At 43.2% G+C, this 21,472-nt stretch overlaps 1 protein-coding gene and 13 non-coding genes across 14 annotated transcripts; all 14 read right to left on the reverse strand.

The window, feature by feature from the left end:
• Positions 1-235: 235 nt before the first annotated feature.
• On the reverse strand, positions 236-309 carry trnat-agu (transfer RNA threonine (anticodon AGU)). Its single transcript has one exon. It is a non-coding gene; the product is annotated as a tRNA-Thr (tRNA).
• An 88-nt stretch (positions 310-397) lies between these two features.
• On the reverse strand, positions 398-471 carry trnat-agu (transfer RNA threonine (anticodon AGU)). Its single transcript has one exon. It is a non-coding gene; the product is annotated as a tRNA-Thr (tRNA).
• Positions 472-546: 75 nt separating this feature from the next.
• On the reverse strand, positions 547-620 carry trnat-agu (transfer RNA threonine (anticodon AGU)). Its single transcript has one exon. It is a non-coding gene; the product is annotated as a tRNA-Thr (tRNA).
• Positions 621-703: 83 nt separating this feature from the next.
• On the reverse strand, positions 704-777 carry trnat-cgu (transfer RNA threonine (anticodon CGU)). The gene has a single exon. It is a non-coding gene; the product is annotated as a tRNA-Thr (tRNA).
• A 238-nt stretch (positions 778-1,015) lies between these two features.
• On the reverse strand, positions 1,016-1,089 carry trnat-agu (transfer RNA threonine (anticodon AGU)). The gene has a single exon. It is a non-coding gene; the product is annotated as a tRNA-Thr (tRNA).
• An 88-nt stretch (positions 1,090-1,177) lies between these two features.
• On the reverse strand, positions 1,178-1,251 carry trnat-agu (transfer RNA threonine (anticodon AGU)). Its single transcript has one exon. It is a non-coding gene; the product is annotated as a tRNA-Thr (tRNA).
• An 88-nt stretch (positions 1,252-1,339) lies between these two features.
• Positions 1,340-1,413, reverse strand: trnat-ugu (transfer RNA threonine (anticodon UGU)). Its single transcript has one exon. It is a non-coding gene; the product is annotated as a tRNA-Thr (tRNA).
• A 91-nt stretch (positions 1,414-1,504) lies between these two features.
• On the reverse strand, positions 1,505-1,578 carry trnat-ugu (transfer RNA threonine (anticodon UGU)). The gene has a single exon. It is a non-coding gene; the product is annotated as a tRNA-Thr (tRNA).
• A 91-nt stretch (positions 1,579-1,669) lies between these two features.
• Positions 1,670-1,743, reverse strand: trnat-ugu (transfer RNA threonine (anticodon UGU)). The gene has a single exon. It is a non-coding gene; the product is annotated as a tRNA-Thr (tRNA).
• Positions 1,744-1,834: 91 nt separating this feature from the next.
• On the reverse strand, positions 1,835-1,908 carry trnat-ugu (transfer RNA threonine (anticodon UGU)). Its single transcript has one exon. It is a non-coding gene; the product is annotated as a tRNA-Thr (tRNA).
• Positions 1,909-2,160: 252 nt separating this feature from the next.
• On the reverse strand, positions 2,161-2,234 carry trnat-agu (transfer RNA threonine (anticodon AGU)). Its single transcript has one exon. It is a non-coding gene; the product is annotated as a tRNA-Thr (tRNA).
• Positions 2,235-2,323: 89 nt separating this feature from the next.
• On the reverse strand, positions 2,324-2,397 carry trnat-ugu (transfer RNA threonine (anticodon UGU)). The gene has a single exon. It is a non-coding gene; the product is annotated as a tRNA-Thr (tRNA).
• An 89-nt stretch (positions 2,398-2,486) lies between these two features.
• Positions 2,487-2,560, reverse strand: trnat-agu (transfer RNA threonine (anticodon AGU)). Its single transcript has one exon. It is a non-coding gene; the product is annotated as a tRNA-Thr (tRNA).
• Positions 2,561-2,923: 363 nt separating this feature from the next.
• Positions 2,924-4,458, reverse strand: si:ch1073-126c3.2 (uncharacterized protein LOC555816 homolog). Its single transcript, XM_068567144.1, has 3 exons — positions 4,366-4,458; positions 4,141-4,255; positions 2,924-3,136 (listed from the first exon to the last, which is right to left on the reverse strand). The coding sequence occupies exons 1-3, from the start codon at positions 4,402-4,404 to the stop codon at positions 2,961-2,963; spliced, it is 330 nt and encodes a 109-aa protein (XP_068423245.1). The 5' UTR covers positions 4,405-4,458; the 3' UTR covers positions 2,924-2,960.
• Between the last annotated feature and the right edge of the window lie 17,014 nt (positions 4,459-21,472).

The raw sequence follows: 21,472 nt of genomic DNA on the forward strand, positions 1-21,472 counted from the left end.
GACACATTTTTAAGGTCTTTTCAATTCCATAACTATGAAAAGATTATATTTAAATATAAAACCAGCAGATGGAGGCGCCGCTGGGATTTGAAGGAAGGATCTCCTGTTTACGAAACAGGCACTTTGACCAACTAAGCCACAACGCCTCCTTAAAAGCGTTCATCGCACATTTTTAAGGTCTTTTCTATTCCATAACTATGAAAATACAACATTTAAATATAAAACCTGCAGATAGAGGCACCGCTGGGATTTGAACCCAGGATCTCCTGTTTACTAGACAGGCACTTTGACCAGCTAAGCCACAGCACCTTTTTGTATGGGTTTACTCACATTTTTAATCTCCTTTCTTTTCCATAAATACTAAGGGATTAAATGGAAGTCTCATATATGATTCAGAAGGCACAGCTGGGATTTGAACCCAGGATCTCCTGTTTACTAAACAGGCACTTTGACCAACTAAGCCACAGAGCCTCCTTAAAAGTATTCATCGCACATTTTTAAGGTCTTTTCTATTCCCTAACATTTAAATATACAAACCACTGATAGAGGCACCGCTGGGATTTGAACCCAGGATCTCATGTTTACTAGACAGGCACTTTGAGCAACTAAGCCACAGTGCCTCTATATCAGCATTAATGACATATTTTTTAAGTCTATTCAATTCCATAACTATGAAAACATAAGATTTAAATCCTGCAGATGGAGGCGCCGCTGTGATTTGAACCCAGGATCTCCTGTTTACGAAACAGGCACTTTGACCAGCTAAGCCACAGCGCCTCCTTAAAAGGCTTCATCGCACATGTTTAAAGTCTTTTCAACTCAATAACTAAGAAAACACAACATTTAAATGTACAACCTGCAGATAGAGGCACCGCTTCGATTTGAACCCAGGATCTCCTGTTTACGAAACAGGCACTTTGACCAACTAAGCCACAGAGCCTCCTTAAAAGTATTCATCGCACATTTTTAAGGTCTTTTCTATTCCCTAACATTTAAATATACAAACAGCTGATAGAGGCACGGCTGGGATTTGAACCCAGGATCTCCTGTTTACTAGACAGGCACTTTAACCAACTAAGCCACAGCGCCTTTTGATATGGATTTACTCACATTTTCAATGTCTTTTCTTTTCCACAAATACTAAAGGATTAAATTGAAGTCTCATATATGATTCCGAAGGCACAGCTGGGATTTGAACCCAGGATCTCCTGTTTACTAGACAGGCACTTTAACCAACTAAGCCACAGCACCTTTTGATATGGATTTACTCACATTTTCAATGTCTTTTCTTTTCCACAAATACTAAAGGATTAAATTGAAGTCTCATATATGATTCCGAAGGCACAGCTGGGATTTGAACCCAGGATCTCCTGTTTACAAGACAGGCACTTTGACCAGCTAAGCCACAGCGCCTACTTAAAAGCTTTCCTCGCAAATGTTTAAGGTCTTTTCAACTCCATAACTATGAAACGATAACATTTAAATATACAACCTGCAGAGAGAGTGGCACCGCTGGGATTTGAACCCAGGATCTCCTGTTTACAAGACAGGCACTTTGACCAGCTAAGCCACAGCACCTACTTAAAAGCTTTCCTTGCAAATGTTTAAGGTCTTTTCAACTCCATAACTATGAAACGATAACATTTAAATATACAACCTGCAGAGAGAGTGGCACCGCTGGGATTTGAACCCAGGATCTCCTGTTTACAAGACAGGCACTTTGACCAGCTAAGCCACAGCGCCTACTTAAAAGCTTTCCTTGCAAATGTTTAAGGTCTTTTCAACTCCATAACTATGAAACGATAACATTTAAATATACAACCTGCAGAGAGAGTGGCACCGCTGGGATTTGAACCCAGGATCTCCTGTTTACAAGACAGGCACTTTGACCAGCTAAGCCACAGCACCTACTTAAAAGCTTTCATCGCACATGTTTAAGGTCTTTTCAACTCCATAACTATGAAAAGATAACATTTAAGTATACAACCTGCAGACAGAGGTATCGCTGGGATTTGAACCCAGGATTTCCTGTTTACAAGACAGGCTCTTTGACCAGCTAAGCCACAGCGCCTACTTAACAACTTTCATCGCACATGTTTAAGGTCTTTTCAACTCCATAACTATGAAAACATAAGATTTGAATATACAACCTGCAGAGAGAGGCACCGCTGGGATTTGAACCCAGGATTTCCTGTTTACTAGACAGGCACTTTGACCAACTAAGCCATGGCGCCTCTATGTCAGCTATTATGACACATTTTTAAGGTCTTTTCAATTCCATAACTATGAAAAGATTATATTTAAATATAAATCCTGCAGATGGAGGCGCTGCTGGGATTTGAACCCAGGATCTCCTGTTTACAAGACAGGCACTTTGACCAACTAAGCCACAGCGCCTCCTTAAAAGCTTTCGTCGCACATTTTTAAGGTCTTTTCTCTTCCATAACTATGAAAACACAAGATTTAAATATACAACCTGCAGATAGAGGCGCCGCTGGGATTTGAACCCAGGATTTCCTGTTTACTAGACAGGCACTTTGACCAACTAAGCCACAGCGCCTCCTTAAAAGCTTTCGTCGCACATTTTTAAGGTCTTTTCTCTTCCATAACTATGAAAACACAAGATTTAAATATACAACCTGCAGATAGAGGCGCCGCTGGGATTTGAACCCAGGATCTCCTGTTTACAAGACAGGCACTTTGACCAGCTAAGCATCAAGTGTCTTAAGTGAATACTTAGAAAAGCGTGATACACAATGTAAGTATTATTATTATTAGGCACAGTTAAGAGAAAAAGTGTTAAAAGCTCACATATATAATATACTTGAGAAAACTAATTCATCAGCAGTCAGGATGCTGCTACAGCGCTGCTTCCTAAGTGGGCGTGCACAAATGCCAACAAAGGAAACCATTCAGGATAAGTTTTATTCTTCAAACTTAAAGCTTTGTAAATGTGTCGTTCACCCACACACGAGGCAGGCAGAGTGCGCATCCCCCGCTAAGCCTGCACTCCTCAGATCGGCAGTCAGATCTGAGATGAAGCGTTCCTGCAGTCGGGCGCTGGTCTTTGTCGTGAGGCAGTCCTGATCTTTAGGAAAATAAGCCGACTTTGCTCCAGAAAGTTGAATTTGTGATTCTGGAAACAGAGCGAGAAAGGAAAGTTAAGGGCAAGAGAAGGCTGCATTTCTTTAACTTTAGCTTCTGCTTTGAACTCAGCAGTCAGCAAAATATAATTAAAAGCCTGTGTGAAATGAAACATGATATTCATAACTATGTTTTCATGAGTGCATAGTCCATAGCTTAGACCAGCGGGTCGCAAACCTTTTTTTTTCACGTCCCACTTTGGAGAAAGAAAAAAGTTCGGGCCCCAACAAAAATTCTAACAAAATGGCCCATGCTGAATATTTATTAAAGTAACTTTTTGTAACTCCTCCATCTGTATTAAAGATGATATATATATATATATATATATATATATATATATATATATATATATATATATATATATATATATATATATATATATATAAATGTTTATGAATCTGCATCTCCCGGCGCCCCACCTGTAGTACCTCCACGCCCCACTAGAGGGTCGCGCCCCTCAGTTTGAGAACTACTAGCTTAGTCTGAATCCTCTTTACGGAGTCTGCTGTGTTGCACTGCCATTTTTTTTTCTACGGTGGCCCGGAATGGCCAAACAAGCACTGGCGCTATAGCTCGGTCGGTTGTTTGTGAAACCGCGTTAGCAAGAGCCGCGGAGCGCAACCTCGACGCCGCCAAAGCCTGCTGCACACCGCCCCTTTTAATTAAACCAACATATTCTCTAAGGTTCCATCCATTTTTTGATTTGCATGATATCTCACAAAATATCTTACAAGACGTGTCCATTTCCAGGAAAAGAACCGTCGTTTGAGTTTGAATAACCCCAAAGTTGCCGTTACTGCAAGGATAAACGTGAAAAATAAATCACGTTGGCCGAGAGATTAGCGTCTTTTGGACCCCTCCCTGTGCGCTTTTGCCGTCTTTATACTTCCTCGTCCTTGATTACGTGGATATCGCACCAATATCTACCAATTATGGCGCATTCCTCTTGTCTGGACCAACGTAAACGGGCTAAACGTGACGCGCGGGCGGCCTCACCGTGGCACTCCGCTAGCTTGTTCCCTCCCACGTACTGGGTCAGCCAGTGAAACCTGGTCTGCTCACTGCATTCCTCGTACGGGCGACTCCTCCTGAGGAAAGCAAAATCGTAACCCTGCGGAAGAAAACTTCAAATTATTTTTTTCTCCTTTTTAAATGTTCGAGCAGAGCTATCTGGACAGTTTATTTGTATTACACGCAACAGTGTGTGTGTGCAGCGCTCACGTGGTGGCACAGAGGTTTGCAGTAGCGCTTGTTAGCCATCGTGACACACACCAACCCTCCGTTGTGGGGAACTTCGGCTTCGGGGCATTTCTTCGGCTCGGCACCGTGGCATTCTGGAGTGATGATTTCATTATTACATTGCATTCACTTTTATCCAAAGCGACCTACAATAAGTGCATTCAACCCGTGTGTACAAACCCAGAACAACAAGAATCAGGAAAGTACAATTTCTTCAAGAGAGTTAAACTACAAAGTGCTATCAGTAAAGAGACATCTTAGTGCTACTGAGGTGTTACTTTCTTTATTCAAGGTATAGTTTTGTAGATGTAGAGACTTCCTGATGTCAATAGGGAGCCAGGACAGCAAATACTCGTGACTTTGTTGAATAAATGATGTCCATTTTGAGTTTATATGTTGTCTCCATTGTCATCTTCTTGATTTCTTGAAGCCCTATGCGCTGCACTGACTCGGTTGATGAAATCTAAACTGACTACGAGGAGCAGGTTTTGTTATTCAGTCGATTTCTGTTTCTGGCTTACGTGAAACTCCACAGCAATTATGATCCTCCGGCGGGGTTCACGCCTCGACATTTAACTGTAATCCGCGTCGAGAGCGTCCTTCAAGAGATGGTGATCCTGCTATTGGTCCAGGCAAAGTTCACCTGAATCGGTGTTGGACTTCGAGTGCTTTTCAAGGTTTTGCTGTTGCTGCAGTCATTGCAGTTTAGTACTTCACTTTAGGAATGTTTGCTCAACACATTATTGTGACGGAGGAAAGGGGAAGTAGCTTTTGGTGTGGGCCAAGACCAGATATTAATAACCTTTCAATAATCAAGCCCTTTGTGGTCATACGCATACTAAAACAAGTCGAGCTCCTCAACCACAAGGGCTATTTGAATAATGTGAGATTACATGTATGTGGTCAAAACACATTTTTACATACAGTTACTTACATATTTAATGGTCAAAAACTGCTTCTTGTAATCGTACGAGCCTCTGGGAAATGAGACTGACAGCCCTTTTTTATCACATTTTATAGGAAGAGAAAAACTCCCACAAGAAATGCACTAATTTACTTCCTGGACCTCGAACGCACCTTAAACCGATCATATACCACAATACAGAATACTGAAAAAAACGTATAGTTAGGATACCTAGATAAAACCACACACACACACACACACACACACACACACACACACACACACCCCTCCTCCTACCTTGCAGCATGTGTGTGTGCAGGATATCCGTCACGTTCCTCATGGCGAGCAAGAGACCAGCCGTCTGTTGTGTTGTCCATGCAGACGGCAGGTTATCACCACACTCTACCGCCACCTGCAGGCCATGTGGGTCCTTCCCGACAAAGTGGCATTATATAGGAAGCAAAAAGCGGATCAAAGATACCAAAACCACATGACCTACTTTTTTGGAGCTTTTTTTTCATGAGTGTTTTACCTTGAGATCCGCCGAGAGACGCTCCAAGAGCTCAGTTTGCGAGGTGCAGTTCTGAAGAGCAGTTTCATCATGAGGTGCAGAGGAGGAAAAGACTGCACACACACACACACAGTCAGTCGGTCTAAATGTACTCAGTGATCAACACATTGCATTGACCGTGTGATGCTGGGAGGTTACCTGCTAGTGAGCACAGCAGAGCCAACGTCCCCTGTAACGCCATGACCACACTGGAACGCTTCAGACCGGAGAGGACTCTGGGACCGGAGGGATTTATTGACTCGTCCCGCGGGTGCAAAGTTTACAGAATTGGCCAATATTGTGATATTGTGCCAGCATTTCAAAACTACGGCCTTTTTCCGACCTCTGCACGTCTAAAGTTCACCTTGCATCAGAGGCGGACGTTGTTGTGTGTTGAGTACTTTTCCGTCCACTCATCCATTTTCATCCGCTTATCTGAGCTCGGGTCGCCGTGGCCGCAGGCTTCCCTCTCACCCAGAGACATTTTCCCTGCTCATTCTGGGGGATCCTGAGCCAGCCGGGAGATATAATCCCTCCATCGTGTCCTGGGTCTTCTCAGAGGGGCCTCCTACCAGTTCCTGGAAAACCTCTAATGGGAGGCGTCCACCGGATTAGATGCTTGACACTCCTCAGCTGACTCTTTTCAACAAAACTTACTTTTCCAGTTCACATTTATTTGTGCAGATTTAGTTTTTTGCAACCGGCGTACAAATCCCAAGTCGCTGTTCCCATTCCTTCTAATAATAAGCACTTTTCTCGCCCCTCCTCCCCACTATGCATGTCCCCGCTTGGTGCTGATGGGGGAGCTGGCAGTACGCGAAGCAGAAAAGCCTTTGTGCTGTTCGTCTGCACACAAAGCGCCTCTACTACTTCTTACCCATCAGCCCACCGTGGAAACCAAACGTCAGAATGAAATCTACACCCACAAATAACAAAAAGCCGCTCCGACACCCTGAGTGACTCGGTGTCAGTCGGGTAAGTTATGCCACGAAGGATGACTGTGTAAATAATTTACCGGATGGATGTTATTCATTATGGATGTCGGACGATCTGGCAGCAAATGAATCATTGAAACTCTTCGGAGTTAAGAGTGTTTGAGCTCATTAACGCTGGGAATTGCCGTCTTGTGTTTGATATGAGGAACAAAGATTGGTGCTCCAAATGGACCTTGAAAGCCATCATTATCATAGCAGCATGTCTTCTCACATGCTTACATTCTCTGCTTCTTTTGGTCTCGAATCCTCCTCTTGTGATCAAAGAAATGAGAGGAAGTAGAATTGTCAGCATGATATATATATGCAGAAAGCATAGATTAGACCAGTAAAAAAAAACATTTGATTCTTTGATGTAGAAATAGAAGGAAATGGGTCCAAGTTCCCAAAATCAAACCGTTGCCATTTTCCATCCGTCCACCAGATGCCCCTCGGACTTTCTCTCCTTCCATCGTCAGCTGACCCTTCGTCCTTTTGCCGGATGAAAAATGGAAATAAGCCCTCCTGGGATACCGCCGGGCGGAGTCGGAGGCCCAAATCCCAATGTCGCCCCTCAAAGCCTTAAGCCCTGAACCCCTCCGGGACCGAACAGACGTCAGCTGTGAGAGGCTGAAAGCTCTTGAAGGGGCATGAACACCGACGGTGCAGCACTTTGCTGCGACATACACCGATACCTTGAATATATATTCTTTCACAAACGGATTTGAACATATTCCAACCTCCCAAAATAGTAAAAAATTGTCGTAAAATATAGTCTGCGTGGACTTAAATCTCTGCTCACGTTCCTCTGAGTTAATGTGTTTTCATGTGCCGTCCCTGAACCCGTAATGTTCCTGTGTAAATGTAATATAACAGGCTGAACACTCACGTGCCGTCTTTTTTTGTTTATCTGCTTTTCTTTGCCTAACGCCTCCGGGCTACCCCGCCGTTAACCCCATCTTAAACGTACCGCTGCTACGAATTGTGGGTAATTTCCTCAGGCAAAGTCTGCATGAATGCAGCCTTTTCTCTTTTTTTTTTTTTTTTAACAAAAAGTGTTCATAAAAAGGGCTGAAAACTTCCACGGAGCCCATTGGTGTGTAGATTGAGATCGAGGGGGGTTCTCTTCTGTTGTCCTGCTGTCCATAACTTTGTATATTGTTTGTATATAACTTTGTATAATATCCTAGACCGCCATCCCACTGGTCACGCTGTTTACACGGGGGGAAAACGCATATATCTTCATGCGGTTTGGCCTTTCATTTGCACGAAAACAGAGGTTTTATCACGGAAAACGATCATTTTCGAGGTCCTCAAACGAGCGTATGCGACTAAAAATGCATCACGTCATATGTGAGCGTCCTCTGTTTACAGTTTGCATAGTGGCGCATTCATGCGGGTCCATGTAAACAGAATATTCGTTTGTGTAAATACCCGGCTATGTGAAAATGTGGCCTGAGAATAACTACCCCTGAAGGTCATCAGAGGTCACCGCTCCCTTGTTCTCTGCAGCCGCACCGTCACGGATAATAATCAATTACAGCACATTAGCTCAGCTTCGCGTCACGTCAACTAGCTAACGAACTTTTCCAAAACAACGTCATTAGCTCTGATGGTGCCGACGCTCCTCGAGTTGAACTTCTCCCTGCCGGGTTACACTTCTCTGAATGCACTCCGACATATAGCAGCGTTTTTTTTTTAGCAACGTTGTATAAAAATAGTGTCCTAAATCTGGCCTTGGTCTGTTCCACTCTTTTAAAAACACTGCCCTTTTGTTTGCAAAAGGTCAGCAAAGCTGCTTTTGCGTTTTCACCGTCCACGGCAGATTTTCTCGGAAAGTCTACTGAATGTTCTCCCGCTCCGGCTGAAGATGATAATATTCGAGTCGATTAAAGTAAACGTGCGCGGCCCTGAGAATCCCCTGGCGTCAGAGTTTTAACGGATGATAGATTCTTTTAATCATGTTCGAGCTCCCACTGAAGCTGCGCACAATAAGGGACTCGTCCTGGTTTTATCTCCTGGTTGTTTACCGAACAACGTGCCATGTAGAGGAGTTGGGGCTTGTCAGCAGCAGCTTATTCATCTTCACACCTCATTTTCTTAACGCCGCGAGCTAAACATCGTCAGCAGGTAAGTCTTGCTCGGCCCTGACCCCTTTCTGACCCCCCCCCAACCCCCACCCCACCCTTCAGCTCGTTAATAAACACCTTGGCTATTTGAAAGTCTTTTACCTGCAGCCCGACGGACAATACCGTGTCAAATATTTAGACAGCGCTTCTCTTTAACAGCCTGAAATGCTAACTCACGGCTAACGGGAAAATGTGTTCCGTGGAGAGAACTTCCTGTGAAGCAGAGCGCTGAATGGAGGGATGAAAAACGTAACCTTCATCTTTGAAAGGATGAAGGATCTCATGAAATGTGAAGTTAAAATTGCACATAGGTATATTCTTTTTCATATAAATATGCCAAACCCCCACTTTTTATTGATCTTTAGGGTTGATGAATGTGAACAAGTTCTCTGATAAGATTCAAGCTGGATAGCGATGCACTTACCGCCCCAATCTTTGGCATCGGGAGGAAATCAGCTGACGGTTTGTTGACAACAAAATTGATTTGATTGCATTAGTATTTTTCATGGTTTTGCACTGCAATGACAGTGAGATTTGAAAAATGTGGTTTTCATGGAAGTCAATGAGGCGTTTTTGGCCACGAAAGTGTCCAGAGGAAGTATTTATGACACTACATGAAAAATACTAATGCAATCAAATCCATTTTGTTGCTAATCTTTGACATTACCAAGACTCCACTCACCACCAAAACCCCATCACCCTACTATTGATTATATGGAAAATAATCCAACTGGAAACCCAAATGGGTGAACACAGGTGAGGCCACCTGGGACCCTCATCTGGAGCCCAAATTTAAACCTTATGGGCCCCACATGGACCTGCTGAGTCGCATGTACACAAGTCCACGCCTGCAAATAGCCGGCATACGAGTGTTTTTATTTACTTTGGCGCTTCCATCAGTGGCACAAGGTCCACATTACACGATACAGCTTTAAATGAAAAAACAAGAAGATGTAATTCCATCACTGTATCTCATTATACAAATAGTACATCCACTAAAATACTAAGCACAGCCACGCAGCTCTCTTTACATTTCCATAAAGTGTTTTTTTTTTCTCCTCTATTTTTTAAACCCCTATTAAATTCCATTTCGAGTCTCATCATTAAAATTGTATGACCACCGCTGCGATTCTCTGGAGAGGACGGGCTATATGTACACAGGCACACACTCTCAAGTCCAACATGAATGCAAGTCGCCGCACACACACACACACACACACAGAAGCCCTTTGTGGCCGCGTGGCATCAAAATGATGATGAATGGCGTGTTCGATAGCAACACGCTCTCCTCTCTGTCTAACCTTTCTCAAATACTGGTGACATTCTCCCCCGCGGCGCTCCTTGTCTCCCTCCCCGGAGAAAAGCATTGTGTGGAATTAGCCGGGTGTGGAAAAACTGCGACTCTGTTGTCAAATGATTCACATGGATGAGCCTGGGAAAAGAAGAAGGAAAAAAAAAGCAGAGCCCTGAGCTAATTGGTATTCAGGAAGACGGCGCGCTACCTGTTTCAAAGACTTTTCCTGTTTGGGAGGATCAACGCAGCCTCCAGGGGAAAGTTTGAACGCAATCGCGGCTGATGAATAGCTAATAGCGCCCATTAGCTCATTTTAATTACCCCTTTGCCTTCATCACCAAGCTGATTTATTTGCTTAACGGCAGCGGCTGCGGATCCCCGTTTATAAAAGGTGCGGGCGACGCGGCCCTGGAAGAGATTTTGCCAGATGGATTTTTTTATTTTTTTTCAGGATGCGAATGCCTCCGGAAGACCGCGTTCAACCCCCGAGCTCTCAAAAGACAACCGAGGCACCACCGCTGAGCCAACTTGTAAATCCTGCTTTCATATGAATGTCAACCTTCTACTCTCAGTTTCTTTTCTTTTCGGAAACTTTTATGTTTCTTTAGTTATAGAATTTTATCTATTTACTGCATATATAATCTAATTGTACTCAATTTAGCTATTTAGTCCTCCCCCTTCAATCCTGTGGAGTGCATGTGTAAAAGTATATACATGTGTGTATGCTATGCGAGCACGTATGTGGATGTTGGTGGAGGTGTAGATGCATATAAGAATCTACATGTCGGCGTAGATGTGCATGTATGTAAAGGTTAGCATTTATGCTCACTATAAGCTAAATTTTTAAAAGGGTTTCTTAAAAAAACTATGTGGAGGGCAGACTGAGCTTTCATTATAACACTAAAATTCTTCAAATCGCCCTCGTGGTTGCAGAGATAATAATAATAATAACTTTATTTTTTATATAGCACTTTTAAAAACAGAGTTTATAAAGTGCTTTAACAGATAGATATGACCCAAATGGCGGCAAACAAAAAAGACCATACCATATGAGCATTGAACACAACTAAACCAAACAAATTGCCATAAAGAACAGTAGAAAACAAACAAATATATAAAATAAACAAACAAAACCATAGGGACAAAAGAACTGCACAATACATCGTAAAAATAAAAAACATAAAAGGACGACATCACTTAAAAGCAATTCTATAAACATTTTAAGAAGTGATTTAAAGGAAATATACAGATACACCTTTTTTAGTTTGGGACATTTTTGAGAAAAGGGCATGACAATTGGTTGGTTTTCTGTCGGCCAATATTACTGTTAGAATTATTTTTTCATATTGTTTGAGTACTGTATTAAAAAAAAAGACACAACCGGAAGTGATCTGGCCGAGCTCTTCTGTCTGAACAGAAGTCAAAGTGAAGGGAAGTCAGAGGCGAGCGGGGGAGTTGATCGCGTAATGCACAGCAGGGGGCGCTCTCCTCCGTGTGTCGTGCACCTCTTTACAAACTATTATAGCGTGCAGAAGCGTCTGCTGGTAGGATAAGATCCTTCAAGCAGAAGTGTGACTGACGGCTCCGCTAATCTCCCTCCGTTTGAAATCCCTCTCCATCGCGGAGCGTCAGCGAGACGCCGCTGACTGCGGAAAAGGCAAAACAACAAAAATATAAAAATACAAACTTGTATAAACACGCAGAAGAGAGCGTCGTCTCTCTTTCTCCGCCACTTAGTCAGCCGGCGTGTGCCAGTCAGTCAAAGCGAACATGCAGATTGCTCGACACCTATTCAGGGAAGAGAACATCCACACAGCGACGCGGCGGCTCCCGGAACACGAACCAGATGGAGGAAACTATTAATTTATCAAATATTTATAAGATGCAAATGCGGTGGGAAAAAAAAAAAAGAAAAATGATGGTGCCGTCCCTGAACACCTGCTTCCCCTGCCGGCTTAGCGAGCTCTTGTTTACCACCTGTCCTCACACACACACACACACACACACACACACTCTCATACACACACACACAACCTGTATGTCTTCACTTCTGTATTTACCTCCCTGCAATAAAGGGGTTAACCTTTTTTCGAAAATTGCATAAGCCATACTACGAAGAGTACCCTATGGAAGCCCATTTCCGCCCCAACCCACCCCAAAAAAAAAGAAAATTGACCAAAAAAAAAGACTTGAAAAAAGGCAACAAAAAAAAATATGGACAAAAAAAAAAAAAATTAAAAAATTAGGACAAAAAAAAATAATATTAAAAAATTAGGACTATAAAAAAAAAAGTCAATTCCTTTTTTTTTTTTTGGTCCAAATTTTTTTTATTATGCTATTTTTTTATTTTTTGTGTCCTAATTTTTTTTTTTTTTTTTGGTCCTAATTTCTTTTTTTTATGTGTGGCGAAAATTGGCTTCCATATGTATCTCTGCAACCACGAGAGCTATTTGAATAAATAATTATTTAATTCTTTTCAGAAGCAATACAAATGAGTAAAGCTACTACTTCTTCACACTACATGCACTACCTTTATCAAGCTTAATGTGTCAATGATGTAGAAGTACACGACTGGAAAACATGGAGAAACATAATGAGAGCTCTGATTTATAACAGGTAAAAACTAATTGCCAATAATTTGTCATCAGTGCTCACGGTTTGACCTCCTGACCTCTCGATCACGTCGTCCTTCTGCATCGTCCGGAGCGGATCTGTGTTGGGGATCCGCTCTGTCGCTTCGTGACAGGAAGAGCACTCAGAAAGAGCAAAAGTTAATTGTTCAAGTCTTTAACCTCTCAAAGGGTTAGCAAAGCCGACAGCAGCCGACAGAAGGCCGATAACCTGGTGCCAGGTTCTTTCCTCTCAAGAAGAAAACACCTGCCTGAAAGCTTTTTAAACGCTGGGAGACTTTGTTAGCGATCGATGGTGTTTTCTTATAAGATCCCGGAACTTTTTGTTTCTATTTCATTATTGACTTGTTTGTTTCCAAAAGAAAGAATTAACATCAAAATGTTCTGCGTTGGATAGACAGACTAACGACAGACAATTACACATTCGTACAGGACTCACAGGAGGATACACCGCCATTGTAGAGTAATAATAAAACATACAACAAAAACCAAAGCATGTCATCATTCAATTATAAAGAACCAATGTATGTTATTGATGTGAAGTATGAATTGTAATACGTTTGGCATAAGACAATTCATAAAAAGCTGTAAAAACACACATTACAATTGGATATAAATCAATTGTAAGCCAAGTCTAAAATACAGATGTTCGATGAAAAAAACTTTAAACTGTCCGACAATGAAGACTTCTTGGTTTTCGTGTCCTCGAAAAAAAAAAAAAAAAGTTTCGCTTTTGCTTTTTTGCTGTCGAAATTTCCCACAATCCCTTGCAGGAGCCGATGACCAATGTGGACGAGGGCGTCTCCTGGTGGGCGTGTTCGGCGCCGCCCGCTGGAGTGTTTCCAGCTAAACCGGAAGTCTTTCTTCCACGTGAAGCAGCGGAGAAATGACCCGAGCAACATTTCAAGGTGGCCCGGCCAACAGATTGGGCTCGAGCCACGTCGCCTTGCGAGAGAGAAGGGGAACAAAGACTCGGAGGGAGAGGGAGACACTCGGGAGGAGACGCCGACGATCCAGATCCAAACATCTGGAACGAGGCTCCGACAGCCGGGGCGGAAAAAGACGTCCCGGGACGTCCAAAGAAAAGAAGTCTGAGTGAGCAATAAAACATTCGGAGAGAGAAGGAGGAGGTGGGAAACAGCTTGGACACTCAAGTGCTTGTGGGACACAAATAAACAAAGAGTTTAGAGAGATTCAGTGGTTTATTTAAAGTGTAAAGAACACACATGGACGGAAAGCAATGAGGCCTCCATAGATTCATTGAGACAGAACAGACCAGGAGATGTATTTGTGTTTCTGAGTGACAGGATCCTTAAGAGCTGAGAGCTCAGGATGGGATTTGAGGTTTAAGGAGATCAGACAGGTGTGAAGAGGCGTGTCCTTTTTACAATTCATCAGAAGCGCCTTGAGTTAGCATCCGGCGTGGATTGGGAGGCAATGACGTTTAACCCTTTAGAGGTCATTGAAATACTTTGGAGATCAAAATGTCAACCCTACAGCGCTATAGGAGGACATAATAATACTCATTTACTGGTGTGACGTTTAAAAAATACATATATTTTTAGGTAGAAAATAAACATTTTTTATTCGTTGCCTTTTTTCAAGTCTTATTTTTTGGTCAGAATTTTTTGGGGGAGGGGGCGGAAATGGTCTTCCATAGCAATGCTCTTCATAGTATGGGTTGTGCAATTTTCGAAAAAAGGTTAACCCCCTTATTTCTTTCTTTTTGTTCAGTCCATTTGACCGTTTCACAGAATTTTTGTGCCATAGAATGACATCCAAAACGCCTAAAATGTGTTATCAAAACACGTTGAACGTCCTTAAAAAAGTCTTGCTATTTATATATATACCGTTTCATGAGATGAGGTCGATTTCTCTTCTTGATAAATAAAAGGTTTTCACCAGGCGAGAACCGTACAACGCCGCATTGTAAACAGCGAACGTCTCTGAATGTGTAAAAACGTTAATAGAAGCCCAACAAAAGAGACAAGCGGGTTTTTTGCTCTCTCGCTCAGTCATTCTAGGTTTTCCCGGAGACACTGATACCGCTAATGGGCCCGAGGACGATAAAAGGCTTTTCAGATTAGCGCTCCAGAAGCAGCTTTAGGATTCTTCCTGGCCTCCGGCTATGGGGAACCCTCCCTCGTCGGCGAGTCTGGATGTCATTCCAGGAAAAATTTAAAAAAAAACCTCAAAGTTTGTATGAAGACAACTTTGAAAGTTGAATTGCATCGTTCCGTTTCCCACGTGAAGAAAATGCGTTGTGATGTGAAATGTGTTGCGATGTGTGCGTTTGCGTGTGCGCGCGTTGATTTCCACATGAGATCCGAGTGTGCGTGTGTGAGTCAGTGAGTTATTGGTTTAATTTTCCGCTTTATGCGACTGTAAATGGATGCTATTTGAAGGAAGCTGCCGAGGCTCATAAAAGTGCCGGCGTTTGAGGAAGTGGCGCCGGTTAGCAGCGAGCTGACGGGCAGCTCCCACGCCTCGCCATCAGTTGTGATATCTTTAAAGTCTGATTCACGCTGTCGATCAACTTTCTGGGCCTTTTTTTTCCCCCCCCTCTTCTTTTTTTTATCACTTCATCTTAAAATCTGACCTGAAATATTAGGAACAGGAACACTGTATAGAGTCAGAGCATGAAGTGGATGCACGCCCAGTCAAACACACTCACACTACTGCGACACACACACACACACACACATACTGCAGTTAAAAAGAAGATATAAAAATGGATTTATTCCAAAACCGTATATCAATTCTAACATAGCCGTTTTGGAAAGACTTTGCTGCCTGACATTCACGAGGCAATTTTTTTTTTCTCAAACACAGGTGATTATAAAACCAGACATTTAATCAAGGAAATAAAAAATAAATAAAAAGACACTATGTCTTCTGAGCGCTTATCAAAAATGCATTAAGTGTTGATTTATTCATAAAGCCTCATTTTGGATTGTAAATGTTCTAATTTTCAAGCAGGACAAAACAGAAAAAGAGGTTTACTGCAAATTATGTTGTTGTCTTCGTGTTATGGATGCAATAAATCAGTCCATCACGTATGATGCATGCATGCCTCCAACAATCATCGCGCTTTAATTCCTCGGGAGCCCATTGGCGCGGAGACTTCCTGTAGGAAAATGAGGACGCTAGTGTTTTCATGAAGATGCAGATATCTTTGCATAGAACATGAATAAATAACGTGGTTGTGTTTTTTTTGTGCACTTCACTGCAGTAATATGACTGCCATCATGTTTCAGTCACAGTGTTTATCCACCACTAACCACGAAGATGTGAATCTGTTTTTTCTCACAATGTTTTACTGCAAAATTGAGCGCAATTTTTTCCAAGCTACCTGTACTTTTTTCCAGCACACATAATATTGTTAAATTGTGAGAAATTATGAGACAAATAAGTCTCAGAAGGCTCTGCCATACGAGCGTTTAAAATGTCAACATGTTTTTAATCACAATCGGTGGATTTGCTCCCCCGGGTCAAATCCGCTCAAATCGTCAGTGTTAAAACTTTGCTAAAATTCGACAAAACAAATTTGTGCCATTCTACACCCTCGTCACCCTCCATGTTTAATTAACCTCCTCTGTCAAAGTATAAAACCACAAAAAAAAGGGAGGATTAATCGGCTTACATTCATCCAACCCAGCGCTCCCGCTTTACCGTTAGCTAGTCAGTGTCTGGCCGCGCTGCTGCAGGACGGCCGCGACGCTCGCAGCGACTGAAGAGAGGTCGTCCACCGAGGCTGGACGGCTCAACATAAACTCAGGAAGTCCAGGACGCCGCGGTGCGAAGCTAAAAGTGAACATAGCGAGCCGCTAGTCACGTGACTTCAAAGTCAACCTCTTTTCCCAAAAGACCCGACCAAAGTGGTTTTGTTGCCTGAACCAGACTTCAAGGTGAAGACGGAGGTTCATCTTGAAAAGACGCGACGAATGTACCGAGACGTCGGGAAAGAAACGGATCCAGAGAGGCACGTTAGCGGCGTTGTGGCTTGAAGTTTATCGCCGCTGAGCGAGCGTCGCTATGTGACGAGTTGGTAAATTGCTAATGCTAATGTCGCGGCGTCTGCGTGTCTGGTGGAAATAGACTTGAGAACCGTGAGAGAATAACTTCTCAACTGCTGAAAGTTGAAACCTGTTGAGCCTTTAAGAGGCAACAAAGCACTGCACTGCACTCCTCTGAGCTAAACTGACCGCTCAAACTTTTAAAAGTAACACCAACGCGATTAAAAAGATGAGATCACGAGCACAGGTCCTTTTGCTTTCCCCCAAAACCTCGATCATTTCATGAAATCAGCTATTTTTTTTTAACTTTCTTGCCCTGTAACTTCCCTCCACGACAGTGGAGCGCAGCAGCATTAGCATATGAGTCAGAGCACCAGAAGGGCGACACACACACACACACACACACACACACACACACACACAGACGTTTAGTCTCCATGTTAAATGTGCAGAACAGTGAAAAAAGATGGCTGACTTGCACGTCGGCTGCGATTTGTCTTTTCGAGGACCTGATCTGAGCGGGAGCGCATGGCGGCTAACGCGGGTGTCGGGTGAAGTATGTGTGTCTTTTTTTAACACCACGGGACCCCGAAGCAGATGCTATTCACTAAACATATCAGAGAAAAGGTGCTCCTTCCTTCATTATTTACAAATGTCACAGGTGCAGTCGCTGTTTTTCTCCACAAATGCCACAGTCTCGCCCGGCGTCTGCGTCTCTGTTGTTCCTGGATTCCAGCACACAAATCAATACTTTGAAAATCCAGACAGGGAAAGTAAACAAGAGCTTCTGTCCCTGAGCAGGCGCTATATGGAGCTGCCTTTTTTTTTGGCTGTGAAACTCAAACCCGTCATTTTTCCACCGAGCTGCCGGAGAACTTAACCGCGAGGATGTAATGTCGCTAAGACGAGCATTCGTCCCCACCGTCACAGTCACCCTTATAACCGATATACATGAACCATAAGCAACGGAAAATACTTTCTTTAAACTTCTGAAAGCTCCACTTTTCTGCCGTGCTCCGGGTTTATTTGGACAGACTTCAGCCCTTTGTGCGTTTCCACAATTTTCCTGCCAATCAGCGCCGTGCGGCGCGATCCGTTTGTATGCTAATGAGCGCGTCGGCGTTATTAGAACCTCCGCGGGGTAAAAGTGTCAAAACGAGCAAATGAGGCGCTTGCGAGCTCAAGCGCAGATGATTGCGCCGCCTGAAGCTTTGTGGGTAATTGATTGATTGTTTGTCTGCAAGCAAGAGCAGCTGCTATCGAGTTCAAGGTGCACACACACACACGATAAACCTGTCATGGAAGAATTTGACCTTCTCTCTGGTTAGAAACCGGCGATGCTATTGTAAAACTGGATATTAATATAGTGAGAAGTTTGAAATAAAACAAGTCATCAGCTCCCGAGAGGAGGTCCTGATAGCCGCAGAGATAAAAGGCCAAACTTAGCTTGAAGCGCTCCCTTTTTTATACATTAAAACGCTCCACACACACACACACAATCGCCACAATATGTCGTACATTTGTCATCGACGCCCTGCGGGGGATTCGTTCTCAGGGATTCCCCTGACCCCGAGGCGGTTGACACACTCGGCGTCGGATTGATTCATCTTGACAGCTGTTCGATTGATAGGCATTTCATTTTGGTACACACATTCATGTACAGCCTGCAGAAGGATATTAACGTTCGATCTGTTGGCTTTTCATAGCGAGAGGCGCCATCAGGTTGAGTGACACTCGTGATATTCGCTTCTTTGACACATGCATTTTCTCCTTGACATCTTTTGAACTAATATACCTCTATTATTGGTACCAAAGGTATTCTTTTGCTGTATGCTGCGGGGCTTTATTGTGGTTTAATTGATAGAATAAAACCGTATTTTAAGTGACAGATTAAAACAAATAATTTTAATTAAAAGTATGTCAAAGTTTCTATGTTGTACGCATCTGTCGAGAGTGGAGAGAAAGTGGAAACTGAAGTTGCCTGGACGGTTTTAGGATAATTTTCATGGCTTTCTTCGCCACTTTATTGGACTTTATACGGAAACGTTAAGATGAGCATGAGAGGCGTGATGACGTGAAACATAAATCACAAGCTGGTGTCAGAGTCGTTTACCACTTTACGGCACTAGAAGCTTCTTCGGCTGGTGGGACAGTTTTAAAAGCTCGTGGAAATTAGACTTATTTAGCTGGAAACCGAATGTGAACAATGGTTATTTGTTTCTCCTGCTGGAGGGCAGAACTATGGATTTGGGTGGTCTCATTCCAAATAAATGACAAAATTGGTTTAACAGTGTTTAAACTGAACATGACGGACTGGAGGAAGGGACGTGATTTGACCCTGAGGTTAAACATTTACAAAAGCCCTCTTTTGTAAATGTTTCCTGCAGAACGCCGTTTGCCAAGATGTGGATCTTGGAGCTAAATGCAAAGTAGTTTTTAAGAGTGAGCAGCTTTTCATCCTCTTTTTTGTTCTTATGTCTCCGCCTGAAAGCCAGCAGCTCACTAGAAGCTATGAAGCGCTAATGATTGCTGGATATAAATAATGTGTCTGCTTAAATTGTCCACAATTAAAAGTACAGCTTGAAGGTTATTGCAGTTAAATGACGCAGCGAGAATAACTTAGCTTTTCAGTCTGTAAAGGTGTGTTTCACTTCAGAGCTGCTTGTCCTCATGCACATATATTTTAAACTCCACGACTCTGGCAGGTCAAGGCCTTTACTTCGTCGCATGTTTGGATTGCGAATATTCGGTTTAATATGTGTGTAATTTAAAACAAAAGGAATTTTAAAAAGCTCAAATTATTTGATTGACGTCTGGAATAAAGTTTTACCTGTTTACCTTTTGGCCCTGGGCCTCCTTTTCGTAACCAAACGACTTGAAACCGGCGGTCTGTTTCCGTTTTCAAATTCTTCTCTTGGACCTTCGACGTCAGCGCCGATTTTTTAGCTAAAAAAACAAATGGAGGAATTTCCATTCAACCGGAAATACATAGCGTGGATTCCCCGTCGTCGAATCGTGTTGCAGATCCAGTGGACGGTCCGCAGGTGGACCATCTGTCCGGACAGACGGGCAGATGGCCAGATGGCACCTGACATATTCCCCGGCCCCCCGGGGCCCCCCGCAGACGGACAAACAGGCAGGCCGAGAGGTAAAACTGGAGGCTCTCCACATCAGGCTCCTGCAAAACAAACACCGACACACAAACAGACTCTCTCCGTCGCAGATGTGCACACAAAAACCACACGCACGGCATGACATGTGGTATTTCTGACCACACGGACATTAATACGATCTGAAGCGTTTTCCCTTTATAGAAACGTGTGTGTGTGTGTGACTGCTGCCACGCCGGTCACACATCTCTTCAACTGCAATCAATCCCCTTCATCTGCTATCAGTTGTGTAGTTTGTGCGATGGACAAAAAGAAAGCAGCGTGACAAGTGCAGCGATTCTGAGAGTCTTTTGAGTAGATTGAGATCCAATATCGTCCAACACTGGAACAGTGGCGTCCCACGAGGGAAGTTGGGGTGATTTAAAAATACATTTCATCAATCAGAAGACGCAGCAGCACAAAAGAACAATTTAATTCGCCACATTGGTTCATTTTTGTTTTGATGTGAAGCCTCAGTCTCCGACCCCCCGCCCCTCCTCTCCTCTGCTGAAACTGGCCTCCTCTCAGCTGTCTGGCCTCTGCTCAGTCTGCCTCCGTGTCTTTTACAGCTTCTGCGCTCCAGTTCCACTTATCTGCCAAGTCATTTTCCTTTCAGTGATTTTGTAATCAGCTCCTCATCACGACTGTCTCCAGCCCGCTCTTAATAGGTTTCCCTGTGGCTAATATCAGCTCCTTGTCTCTGTACGCCATTAGCCTCTTTAATGAAAGCGTGACCCCTCTACGCGGCCCCCCGGTTTCCCTCTCGGCTCATCCAGAGCTCTGGACATCGCAACGGCAAGGTGATGGAAGATGTCACTTCTCATCCTTATTCAATTTGATAGTAGCCGTTATATCTCCTCGGACGCTCAAACGGAGCCGAATGCCGAAAGGCTGTGTTGCTGCTTTGTGTTTGTGATGTCTTTCTTGAGACCTTTTGTGAGGATTCTAGACCTTTTGTGAGGTTTCTAGACCTTTTGTGAGGTTTCTAGATCTTTTGTGAGGTTTCTCGACCTTTTGTGAGGTTTCTAGACCTTTTGTGAGGTTTCTAGATCTTTTGTGAGGTTTCTCGACCTTTTGTGAGGTTTCTAGACCTTTTGTGAGGTTTCTCGACCTTTTGTGAGGTTTCTAGATCTTTTGTGAGGTTTCTAGACCTTTTGTGAGGTTTCTAGATCTTTTGTGAGGTTTCTAGACCTTTTGTGAGGTTTCTAGATCTTTTGTGAGGTTTCTCGGCCTTTTGTGAGGTTTCTAGATCTTTTGTGAGGTTTCTCGACCTTTTGTGAGGTTTCTAGATCTTTTGTGAGGTTTCTAGACCTTTTGTGAGGTTTCTAGATCTTTTGTGAGGTTGCTCGGCCTTTTGTGAGGTTTCTAGATCTTTTGTGAGGTTTCTCGACCTTTTGTGAGGTTTCTAGATCTTTTGTGAGGTTTCTAGACCTTTTGTGAGGTTTC

The sequence above is a fragment of the Clinocottus analis genome, unplaced genomic scaffold (genome assembly GCF_023055335.1).
Source record: "Clinocottus analis isolate CAN_PGR_092001 unplaced genomic scaffold, fCliAna1.0.p SCAF_8, whole genome shotgun sequence".
Classification (NCBI taxonomy): domain Eukaryota; kingdom Metazoa; phylum Chordata; class Actinopteri; order Perciformes; family Cottidae; genus Clinocottus; species Clinocottus analis.